At 40.1% G+C, this 13,104-nt stretch overlaps 1 protein-coding gene across 11 annotated transcripts in view; it reads left to right on the forward strand.

Moving 5' to 3' along the window:
- The first annotated feature begins 861 nt into the window (after positions 1 to 861).
- fat1a (FAT atypical cadherin 1a) overlaps positions 862 to 13,104 on the forward strand; it is a 95,567-nt gene continuing 83,324 nt past the window's right edge. For 9 of the 11 annotated variants that reach the window (XR_007185883.1, XR_007185881.1, XR_007185882.1 and 6 more), the window contains exons 1-2: positions 2,490 to 2,647; positions 4,309 to 7,592. Coding sequence is in view for 8 of the 11 variants with exons in the window: in XM_048197463.1 (XP_048053420.1) it covers positions 4,334 to 7,592 (3,259 nt within the window). In the remaining 3 variants the exon portion in view is untranslated. The other 2 variants (XM_048197458.1, XM_048197456.1) reach the window with 2 other exon arrangements.

Consider the following 13,104-nt stretch of genomic DNA (forward strand, 5'->3'; position numbering starts at 1 on the left):
ATAAAAAAAAACTTCATGGCCTATTCTGAGATGTTGAGGTAAAAAAGTTACTCCCTGCCAGTGCTGAGACATCCAGCAATTGTGAAGCTCTCATTTCTGTGCACACACACACTTGGATGCACCTCCTCCATGCCGGCTGTTCTCTCTTAGGGCCGGCACTCCACAAACTCCAGACCAGCAATGGAATGTCTCAGCACTGGCAGGATCAAAAGCACCGGCCGGCTCCCTCACGTCACCTGACCGGAATCCAATTAAACCTTTATGGGGGGATCAGAGTGAAACAGTGTGTCTGTGTGAGTGTGCAAAGAGGTGCAATGGTGGGGGTGACTGGATGATCTTGCATCTCGATAAATGGTCAGAGGAGGAGTGTGGGGCACACACACACACATGCAGGGACCTGATGCCTCTCATTCACAGAGCCCCCAGGGCAAATGTTTTATGAGTGTAAACTTAATGAACATCAGGTGCTCTTATTTAAGCAACATGCCACAGTCCGGCTATAATAAAAATTCAAACCCGAAGGTCAGTCTACTCACTTTTAACAATCAAGATGTTTCACAGTCTCAAATTGGCCAAAGAATTTATCTATTAAACTAAATAAAAAGTCTATTTGAGAGGCAGAATGCTCTATTTTATTGATCCTAATGTAATGGATCACCACAGACAGCTGAAGTCTAAAGTTACAAAGTTCCATTACGCTGATAATTCAATAAACAGCCTTCAATGTCAGTGCGAAACGTCAAAGCGTAAGGTAGAGGTGAGATCACTGAATCAAATGATCGACTCCCCCGGGAGAGCGGTGACGTCACAGCGGCGGAAAGCCAGCCAGGCATCCCGGAGGATCCGCGCGCCTCCTCCACTGCCTGAGCGCACGAGCTATGAGTGAGTATTGTGGATAGTCTCTGCACGCGTGGCTGCGTGGAATCCTGCTCACGAGGATTTCGGATGTGTAAGGAAATGTAGGGACTACAAGACACGGATTTATTACGAGTTTTGACTGAATCTCCATGCGAAGATATGCTCACATACTCTTTTTGCCAACACATCCTGGAGATCATTTAGACGCAACTTTGGAGCGGCGGCTTTTGCCCGCTGAATCTGGTGAGCCTCTTTCACAATAGCTTTTCAACTTTGCAAATGCAACTACTTGTTAAAAAAAAAAAAAAAAATGCATTACAGAAAAACGCAAAACAGTATTACTCTATCTACTACTATTACTACAACCATTACTCGTTTACGCGCGCTACGTAAATATAATAGTTATTAATATTATGTCTTATGCATATTAATGAATGGTCATGCAGAGGCAGTGGACACACGCAACTCGATGTAAGCATTATAAAGTGAGTTGCACAGATTGAGGTATAGAGCGCACAGCCTCGTGGATCGCTCGCGCTCTGGCACAGCAGTGAGACAGCGCCATCATTCGCGAGCAACAGAGTGCGTGTGCCGTGCTTGGGCCACGCTTTGTAAAGGTCTGTCAGTGCAACTTTTCCCGGTTTCCATGTGATATGGAACGCTGCTTTGTATTTTAAGAGTTTATGTTTATTAAATTTATGGAAAGAATGTCGGTATTCGCCAAGATTGCAGTCGATTGCAGTACCATGGAAATTAGAATACGATACGCGACACCACATCAAATATTAGCAATGACTTCTTATTTAAGCAAACTTTGCTTTAAGTTTGCAAAAACTTATGCCTATTAAAAGGTAATCAGTCAAATAATAAAACAAGAAGCATTAACTCAAATAAAGACAACAAAGTTTTCAGGTTATCAATTACTTAGAGAGTAAATAATTAGGGAAAAAATAATCCAATGAAATAAAAGCTGTATACTCTTGACTATATGAATTGGATATAGCCTAGTTTATAGTCTACTTATTTAGTCTATTAAAATTATCTAGCCACAAGAATTAGTGTTTTCTCTTTTTTTTCACAATACATATTGTGTTTGGTTAATATTAACGACTGTATACTACACAGCCTATTCCATATCTGATGTTTTCACACACCCGATCCCCTTCCCTGCGTTTATATACCCAATTCTGTTTACATGGATAATCACCAAGACAAGCATTTAGCCGAGTGTGCTGATCGGACAAAAGCGTTCAGTTGCGAACGCTTTTTACAGAGCAGAGCACGCGTGCAAAGAGCAGTCGCATGTGAGTCAGAAAACGCAATGCTGTAGAAAAATCGTTATATCTTTCTAATAATAATATCAACTTGGTACCGAGGTGCAGGTAATGTGGGTAGTACCTTGCGCGTGGGGCTTTTATCGTGACTAATATATCAAATGCTGACATCCTTGAAGATAATTTCATTGATTTGTTTCAAAAAGCGTATGACGCAGCATATTTCTTCATTAGAGACAGAGGTTTGGCACATAAAATAAAACATCAAAGACTTCTCCCGTCCCACTGTGAGGGGAGAGCGACTGCCGTTTCATCTACATGCCAATAGGAAGTAGATCCGTGCGCTGTGCAAGGAGCGCGGAGAAATACTAAGAGCGCTTTGTGTGTGTGTGTGTGTTGGATCGGAGAGTTCAGTGAGCAGAGAGCGCTGCTGAGAGTGTCGGTACCATGCTGAGACTTGAAACTTACAAACTTCATGAAAAGCCACCAAACAAAGGACGTTAGTACTGGAATAGGTATGTACGACGTGGGAAGTCTTAAAATTGAGCGAGGACTTCTTGGACTTATTCTGGTTTTGTGCTATTTTCAGATATGCTTAAAAGTTTCAGCCAGCTCGCGGTGTAAAGTTGCCGTTGGGAGTCCCCCACTGCTCTCCGTAGTGGAAATAGGGCAGCTTTGAAGTTGACCGTAGCTTGGAAAAGCTGTTGGAATACTCAGTGTGTTCAGTTGCAGTTTAATTATTTAAGATAAGCGGTCCAGAGTGGCCAGCTAATTGTTTTCTAATGGGAACAGTTCATACATCTGGCCAGCGCATGAAGGCATCAGTGTGGCGACGTGAAATGAATAGGGACTGACGGACTGGGGGATGGGGATACACTTTAACAACGGAGCAGAAGCCGTCTTTTGTTACTTTTGTATTTTGTTTCCATTCCAAAGGCTAAATTGCCGTCCGTATATCGAGGAGTGTTAACACTGAGGTTCCTGTGAAAACATTCAAATCGTATGTTGTTTAGTGTGCTAACAGCAAAGAGGTTTTATGGTTCTTTGGTGTCGCTGAGAAAGTTGGGTCAGATATATTTCATTTCTGAACTAAACGTCACGTTAACGGCTGTGAGTCTCTTGCTGTTTTTATGCGCTCGAGGGCACGAATAGTCGCGAGTGCATTTGAAAATCTCGAGCACGCGCTCGCGGAGTGCGAAGTCTTATGTTGTGAATTGCTTTTCGCATAAAACCACTTACTTAATGTAAATGATGGAGTAGTGTCAGAAATTGTTACATTGCTCCGTCTTTCGTCAGATCTAATGTGCTATGCGAATATGCAAGCTGATCCGAATGTATCACCCTACGTATTATCAGCAAATTTAATGCGAGCATAAACTAACGCTGAAACTTTTATTTATTTAGTTTTAGAAATTTATTTAATATTGTTAGACATAAGTTACTTTGCTGACAGCATATCAGAAAAATACAATAAACACTATTACTACGAACCACCATAATGGTGCTTATTATAATGCTAATGAACGATAATGATGCTTACCACTTATACATAATATGATTTGATAAATAAGCACTTCTTTATAGTGTGTAACTAGTGGTGTAAAAAAGTTTTTCATATTTTTATATTCATCAACATTTGTGCTTTTTCATAATCATCAACATAATTGTTCGTTTTTTTCCTATTAACATATCATTGAATATATCTCTCTTTAAACACATTGTGTTGTTCTTAGTTGAAGAAGATATATGGCAGTAAGCAGTGAGAATAATGTATAATTTATTAAGGAAGTAGTGGAATGTGACGTTATATATACACAAAAGGCACTTCAATGCTCACAACAATTCATCATTTTGCGTATCTGCTGTCATGGTGTCGATGGTGAAGTTAGAAATATAGACAAATAGTTGGTGCCTGCGCCTAAGGATGCTGATGCACTAATCATATTTGTTTTGAGTGATGTGTCATAAACAGATATTTAAAAGTTGTCTGTCGGTTTCTTTTGTGCTGCGTGTAAACTATATCTGCTGCAACCTATATAACTTCTTAATGATAATTTAAGAGGTGTTTAGAGTTGAAATCTTCAGATGAAAGACCAAACCATGTGCCAGAAAAGTACTAAATCCATTAAAAGTGGAACTGTATTATCTATTAACTTTTTCTCTTTATTCTCCACAGCTTCAGTGAGGAGTGCGCTGCAAACATGCAGAACCACGTGACTTTACTGCTGGTGGTTCTGCTGCTCCTGTGCGGCTGCACTGGGAACCAAAGCCTCGACACTGCGCACATCCCTCTGTTTACCCAGTCTGTTTACAATGCTACCATTTATGAGAACTCTGCTGCTAAGACCTATGTGGAAAGTCCTGTCAAAATGGGAATCTACATCACAGACCCTACCTGGGAAATACGGTACAAAATCGTGTCAGGAGACAACGAGAACCTGTTCAAAGCTGAGGACTATCAATTGGGAGACTTTAGTTTTTTGCGAATAAGGACCAAAGGAGGTAGCAGTGCCATTCTTAACCGGGAGGTTAGAGACCACTATATTCTCACAGTCAAAGCCATGGAAAAGAATTCAAATGCTGAGGCTCGAACACGAGTCAGGATTCAGGTACTTGACACAAATGACCTTCGGCCACTGTTCTCCCCGACTGCTTATAGCATATCTTTACCGGAAAACACAGCTGTTCGCACAAGCGTAGCCAAGGTGATGGCGACAGATGCAGATATTGGTACAAACGGAGAGTACTACTACAGTTTCAGAGAATGGACAGACATGTTTTCGGTCCATCCCACGAGTGGTGTAGTTACACTAACTGGAAAGCTGGACTACTCTGAGACAAAGCAGTATGAATTAGAGATTTTAGCAGTGGACAGAGGCATGAAGCTGTATGGAAGCAGTGGATTTAGCAGCATGGCTAAGTTAACGGTACGAGTGGAGCAGGCCAATGAGCATGCACCGGTCATCACTGCTGTAACCCTAGCACCCTCAGACACCGACAAGGATCCTACTTATGCTGTTGTGACTGTCGAAGACAATGACCAAGGTGCTAACGGTGAGATAGCATCTCTCAGTGTGGTTGCGGGCGACCCTCTTCAGCAGTTTAAAGCCATGCGGACAAGTCCAGGCAGTAAGGAATATAAAATCAAAGCAGTTAAGCAGGTTGACTGGGATAGTCAGCCCTTTGGATACAACCTAACACTGCAAGCCAAAGACAAAGGAAGTCCACCCCAGTTTTCATCGGCAAAGGTCATCCATGTCATGTCTCCCCACTATAAAGTAGGGCCTCCTAAATTCAGTCAAGCTATTTACAGAGTCAATGTGAGTGAATTTGCACCATTGCACACACCTGTTGTAATGGTAACAGCTGTGCCAAAATATCCTCAACTTAAGTATGCATTTAGACACAAATTGGATAAAAATAATTTTGCCATTAATGCAGATTCAGGCTTGATCACTACAGTTGGGCCCCTTCACGCAGACTCCTTGAACAAGTATGAATTAGAAGTTGTGACCAGTGAGAAAAAGGCAGTCACAAAAGTCATTATTGATGTCATCGACGTGAACAACAATGCCCCAGAATTCAAACAGACATCTTACAAAGCTAGTGTTGATGAAAATATGCCCATAGGTACTAGTGTGCTAACAGTGAAAGCCACTGATTTAGACAGTGGGGAGAATGGATATGTCACTTACAGCATTGCCAATGTGAATCCCCAGCCGTTTGTCATTGACTACTTCTCTGGTGTCATCAGCAGTTCAGAGATTTTGGATTATGAACTGATGCCAAGGATTTACACCTTGAAAGTGCGGGCATCAGACTGGGGTTCCCCTTTTCGACGTGAGGTGGAAACCCAGGTTACAGTCACGCTTAACAACTTGAATGACAACAAGCCACTTTTTGAGAGTGTGGATTGTGACATAACTGTGCCGAGAGACCATGGTGTTGGTGAGCAGATCACAACGGTGTCTGCTATTGATGCTGATGAGTTGCAGTTGGTGAGGTACAGAATAAAAGCTGGGAATGACTTGAATTATTTTGATATGAATCCAAACTCTGGCGTACTGTCTTTGAAGCAACCTTTAAATGAGGGCGAGGCAGCAAAAGTGTCCTATCACAGCTTGCAGATCATAGCCAGTGATGGAGAACATGAAACTCAGCCCATGTTTTTGAACATTACGGTTGTTACGGCACGTAAACCGGTCCAAGTGAAATGTGTTGATACTGGAGTTGCCAGCATGCTGGCAGAAAAGCTCCTGCAAGGAAGCAAGATCCATAGCCAAAGTGAACCCGAAGACCATTTCCAAGACTTTCACTCTGTGAACCGCATTGTGCCCCAGTTTGCTGAGACTTTTCCCAGTGTGATTGAGGTCAAAGAAGACTTGCCTGTTGGGGCCAGGATTGTTCATCTTAGTGCCTCGGATTCTGACAGCGGTTTTAATGGAAAGCTGGTGTACGTTATCTCTGGGGGTGACGCCGAGAGTCGTTTCGTCATTGACATGGACAGTGGATGGCTCAAAGTGTATGCTCCTCTTGATAGAGAAACAACTGATCACTATACGTTGAACATCACTGTGTATGACCTTGGAATTCCCCAGAAGTCATCTTCACGTCTGCTGGATGTAAAGATCCTGGATGCTAATGACAACAGCCCACAGTTTTTACAGGACACATACTCAGTGGAAATCAGCGAGAGCACTGCGGTCGGCACAGAGATCATTCAAGTTGAAGCAAAAGATAAAGATCTTGGGGATAATGGTGTGGTCAGATACTCCATATTGGCAGATACAGATCAATTTGCTATTGATACGGAAACGGGGATCGTTACGGTGAAGAAGCCTCTAGACCGAGAGGTGCAACCCAGTTTTGTACTCAAGATAGCAGCTCGTGACCAGGCTGCTGCTGAGCCTCAACTTGTCTCAACTGTTTTGCTTAAAATCACACTGGAGGATGTAAATGACAACCCTCCAAGATTTATTCCCCCAAATTATCAGGTGAGAGTACGTGAGGATCTACCCATCGGTACTGTTATAATGTGGCTGGAGGCTCATGACCCTGATGTTGGGCCGTCTAGCCAGGTTCGATACAGCCTCATTGACAATGGGGACGGGAAGTTTGAAGTAGACAAATTGAGTGGTGCCGTACGAATCGTACAGAATCTGGATTACGAGAAAAAGCAAGTGTACAGTCTCACAGCAAGGGCAAAGGACAAAGGCAAACCGATATCTTTGTCCTCGAGTTGTCACATTGAGGTAGAGGTTGTGGATGTGAACGAGAATCTGTACAGGCCATTGTTCCCATCATTTGTGGATAAGGGATTTATCAAAGAGGATGTGCCCATTGGAACATCGGTGATGAAAATCACAGCTCAAGATGAGGATAAAGGAAGAGACGGTGAAATCCGTTACTCCATTCGGGATGGGTCGGGTCTGGGGATCTTTACTATTGACGAAGAAACTGGTAAGTTATCTTCCTTTCCCTTTTATCTGTTCGTGACTGGGGTGGGGTAGCGGGGGATGTTTTGTCAGGTCATGAATTATTCAAGAAACAAATCTCCAATGCACGAAAGTAGCCGGTGATATGAACGGTGCAAATGTGAAAGGACTTGCTATATTAAAGGTTTTTTAGGGTGTACAGAAGGAGGGATTCATATTATTCTGAGTGGCATCAGTTGGATACTTGCGCAGGTTGGTGGTAGCAGTTGGATGTCTTTGAGAGAGCTGATGAAGAGCATCCTGATTCTTTTCATTTTTCCACCGGAGGAGAGAGAATTGATGGCAGGAACAGATGGAGCAGCTGTCTCTCAGACCTGCTGTAGACATTCCACACTAGTTGCCGTGGTATTAAGAGGATTGCTCGCCCTCCCCGCCCCCTACTTCCGTGCACACATTTTTTTTTTTTACTTGATTCTTTCTTTCTGTCTATTTTTCTTATTAAATAAGCAAATCAAACTCTGGCTATTTCTCATTTATAGATTATTTTATGTAGGCCATAGGGTACTTAACGTGTATTAATGTGAGCCGATGAGTGTTAGGGAATGGTGCTTTTTGAAGCATACACATTTCTGTGGCAAAAGTCAACATCTGGCCTCATTATCTTTATACAAAGAATGTATTAATACCTCTCTCAGCTGCCCTGAGCACTGAAAGCACCTGTGCCAAAAGCTTAAAATAAGCAGTCTGGAATTCCAACGGTTTTTGACACTGAGCAACTAATGGCCACCCAGTAAAAATGAAGGCCAAACATAGACAAAACTCACAAGACTTTGAATATTGAATGTTTTTCTTGGATTAATAGATTTTAATGCTGAGCTAAATGATTAATGTACAAATAGACCAGTGAAACGTTGTAATGTTTTTATGCATCCAATCAAAATCTGGCCTTAGAAATACATGTAGTTAGTCAAGGTGAAAACATATTAATAGTTGTAAAGTAGTTTATATCATGGTATTTATATCAAGCATATCTGCATAAAAGGCCTTTCACACTGAGCGTGATTAAGCGATGTAAACATACGATGCGATGACGCTCTTGAATCATAACAATAGGTCTCTATGGAGCTATTCAGAATCAATTGCGGCTCTACAAATTGACATTTTTTTTTTTCCAACCAGTGGATGAAATGGGCAAGCCAATTAGCTTTGAGTTTTAGATCATAAGGTCTCGTAAGCATAGTTTGTGTTTTTGGTGTAATGCCAACTGGAAAAACTTAGATACATGAGGAAAAAAAGATACATGAGGAAAAATGCATTCTCGGTCAGCACCACCTATTATGCAGGCATGAATTAGCCAAAGACGAGCAATCGTTTCACATTCGGTGTGAAAGCACCGTTCGTTGACTATTCGCTTTGCTTTATCGCATCATGCTCAGTGTGAAAGGGCCTTAAGAAAGTAAATTACCAGTATCTCTTTTAAATGCCTTTTGGGAAATCTTGCTTTCTTGGGTGGTAAATTTAGCATGACAGGATGTGCTGGCATAGGGTTGCCCCCCCCCACTCCCCAACAAGACCATCTGTTGCCCATTGTGCCTGCCCAGTCTTATGGAGATTGGGCTTTGCTGTACTTCCAAAGGATGGATGCTTATTTGAAGGTTTTTCCAAATTGATTTGGATAGAGAAAGTAAATGGTGTCTTGAGAGGTGAATGTTTTAATAATAAAAGTTTAGAAAGTTAGAAACTGTTATTTTTTTCACCACCACAGTCAATACTTCTTAACCTAAAAATACTTTGCAGGGCTCAGCGATAAGGATGGCTCGCTGATCCAGGGCCAAAAAATACTTTGTGAGGGAGTTTTGGGCCAGTTAACAGAACTGTCACTTTTACATGACAATTTGATATTTATTGATTTTGTTGGCCTTTTTACATTCCATCAGAAAGTAAAAAGTTTTTGTTGAGTTTCCTGGGTGCAGAATATTATCCATATCGAAGTTTTAATCTAAGAGTTACCATAATGTCTTGTGGTAGTGAATATTGTCAATTGAGGGTCCACTTAGCACCACCCCTAACTAGAGATGCGGGTCAGCAGGAGTCTCTGACCTTCTCCCCCACTCTCTGACCCCCAAATTGATCTATCTGCTCTGGCAGCCATGCCATTGTCTTTTTCAGAGTACCATTGTTAAGGATCATAGCCAGGACTGGTAGCAAAGCAAATATGCCTGAGGTAACAGCAGCTCTCATGGGAATGGAAAGATTAGAAGAGGGATGGGTAGGAGGTGTTCAGGTTTGAGGTCACTACATGTGGGATGAATATCATGTTTCAAGCAAGGAATCAATCTTTAAACTGAGGCCAGAGAGTAGTAATAAAGAGTCATTTGTTGTTCTGCACTAAATGGGTATTTTGAGAATGTGGGGTCACCGTCGCCGGGGGCTATGGGCGCACCTTTAATCATGTTTTATGAGAATGAACACCAAAAGAAAGACTGAGACACATCTGGGCCAGATTTGGTGCTTTGGACTATATTTTCCATGTGTTTGTGTTGTTTACTCATTTTATTCTCTATTTCTGTAGACCCCACAGGGGAACGAGGAATGTGCAAATAAAATGTTTTGTCGTACATTTCTACCCCCAATTTTGTTTGCCTCAGCCTTGCATGTTTGACTCCAGTAGTTTCACCTTGTAGGAATTTGAGGCTTCCATCATTTATATCCTGTCTTCCCATAAATGTATTTTTGTTTTGCCTGAGTGGAGTGAAATCTGCTCTCAAAAACATCAGTTCTGAAAAACATAGTACGAATTAAACTATTACTGACACAACTGAAACTGAGCTACAGTCCAATTAGTTTGCTTTAAAACAGAATGGTTACTAGAGATTGTGCCTTTTTTTCCAGTCTGCTTTTGCAGCAACCAATAACAAAGCTAGATCTGTAGCTGCAGGAGGTTCTACTGTCTTTAAAACCTCCTGCAGTGTTTACATATGTGATTCTCACAAACATGTCAAGAGCAGAGGGCTACATTGGGCCCTGGTGAGACCTTAGTGTTCCAAACAGGCAAATTCTGCAATGTGTGTGTATCAAGAACACACACACACACACACACACACACACACACACACACACACACACACACACACACACACACACACACACACACACACACACACACACACACAGACACACACACACACAGACACACAGACACACACACAGACACACAGATGCACAAGTCATTGAGGTGTGCTGCTAATAATTTATTGAATAAACTTATCAATGTGGTGTGTGCAGATGTACTTGCATTTGTATCAGCATCATTTCACTTTAGTATAGAACAGATTATCCAATCAAAATATAAAAAAATGCATTAAAATGATGATTAAAAACAAATTAACTGGCAAAATCAACCTCTAATAGATTTGCATTGAAGGGGATGAGAATATTATCATTGGGACCAGGCCAGTAGGCAACCTACCAAAACACCATAAAAATCTAGTTAGGTTTTATCTTGAAGTGAGAAGTCTTTGCTATCTTTAATGGGATCAGTTAAAAAGCAACTCATTGAAGATGGTGCAAAGGAGCTTAGATTTTGAGGAGCTGTAACCCCAATTCTGAGGCCAATGACATTGTATGCTCAGTCAGGTTTAACTTTTCATTTTAGTCCTCTTCCTAGAGCTCATTTTATAGAACCATTTGTATCAAGCAGTTCTCTCATTTGTGTTCTGAGAATAGTAGCCTACATTTCTGCCTTATTTTATTCTTTAGATCTGCAGGGAAGTCAGCTCTGATTCTTTGCCCAGTTGTCCACACAAAATGTGCTAAAGCAGTTTACACCTCTTGTGAAAGTTTGCGGGGGTCACCTCCATTTCAAGATACTGAGTAGTCGCAAATTTCAGATCATTAAATTTAAGAAAATGAAATGACTCTACTTATCTTGATACCAATTCCTCCCTCTAAGTACATGTAATTTGTTGTGTTAATTTTAATTTTCACAAGTATAAGCTAAATAATCATCAAATAATTTTTTTTAAAGCCAACAGAGATCCCAATTTGTCAACTATATATATATATATATATATATATATATATATATATATATATATATATATATATATGGACTGTATTGGACTGTACTGATATATATATATCAGTACAGTCCAAACATTTGGAACCACTAAGATTTTTAATGTTTTTAAAAGAAGTTTCGTCTGCTCACCAAGGCTACATTTATTTAATTAAAAATACAGTAAAAAACAGTAATATTGTGAAATATTATTACAATTTAAAATAACTGTGTACTATTTAAATATATTTGACAAAGTAATTTATTCCTGTGATGCAAAGCTGAATTTTCAGCATCGTTACTCCAGTCTTCAGTGTCACATGATCCTTCAGAAATCATTCTAATATGCTGATTTGCTGCTCAATAAACATTTATGATTATTTTCAATGTTGAAAACAGTTGTGTACTTTTTTTTTCAGGATTCCTTGATGAATAGAAAGTTCAAAAGAACAGCATTTATCTGAAATACAAAGCTTCTGTAGCATTATACACTACCGTTCAAAAGTTTGGGGTCAGTAAGAATTTTTATTTGTATTTTTTTGAAAAGAAATTAAAGAAATTAATACTTTTATTCAGCAAGGATGCATTAAATCAATCAAAAGTGGCAGTAAAGACATTTATAATGTTACAAAAGATTAGATTTCAGATAAACACTGTTCTTTTGAACTTTATATTCATCAAATAATCCTGAAAAAAAATATTGTACACACATATTTTGTACAATTGAGGAGAGATTAAAAGATTAAAATATCCAAAAACCACTAGAACAATGTTATATATTTTGTTGACTTGTGTACTTACATTATCCCAAATGTTTCCAATAATGTTTAAATCCAGAGAAATCAGTAATTGTAACCAGGACACAGAACATGTCATTTCCAGCTTTGCTTTTTTAGAAACCATAGAAACGCCAAAGACGCTTTAATAAATGATGTGTTTTATTAGACAGGTGAGCAACTGTTTTGGATACATTTATCAGCAGAAAACTAATCATTGTTATATAGCTCAACATGGTTAGTCTTCTTGTTTGAATCGCTTGTTTTCTTGATTTACCATGAGTACCATGTTTTTGCCATGCCTCAGCATTGTTTTGTCAAGTAGCTAATACCGCATAATCAGAGAGAGCTTTTTCAATCGTACAGTAGATTTTTAAATTAAATGGATGTCATTTAGCAACACAAGCCATCCAGTTTTATGACTTTCTAATACTGATCTAGATTACTGCAAAGTATAACAAGTCTCTTATACCTACCATCGAGAGATTGCACAGAGTAACGTTATAACATAACTTTCAACACACTCAAATGTATTTGCAGTACCCATTTCAACTACTAGCTGTAATTCTTACATACCACTCCTTTAATAAAACTTTAATACATTAGCTCATCCATGAACATGATTTTTGCCTAAGTGCATCGGATTGCTTTCCATCGGCTGTGGAGGTAAAGACAACGATTCCCACGATTCCACACTCATTCAT

This window comes from Megalobrama amblycephala, linkage group LG7, assembly GCF_018812025.1.
Source record: "Megalobrama amblycephala isolate DHTTF-2021 linkage group LG7, ASM1881202v1, whole genome shotgun sequence".
NCBI lineage: Eukaryota > Metazoa > Chordata > Actinopteri > Cypriniformes > Xenocyprididae > Megalobrama > Megalobrama amblycephala.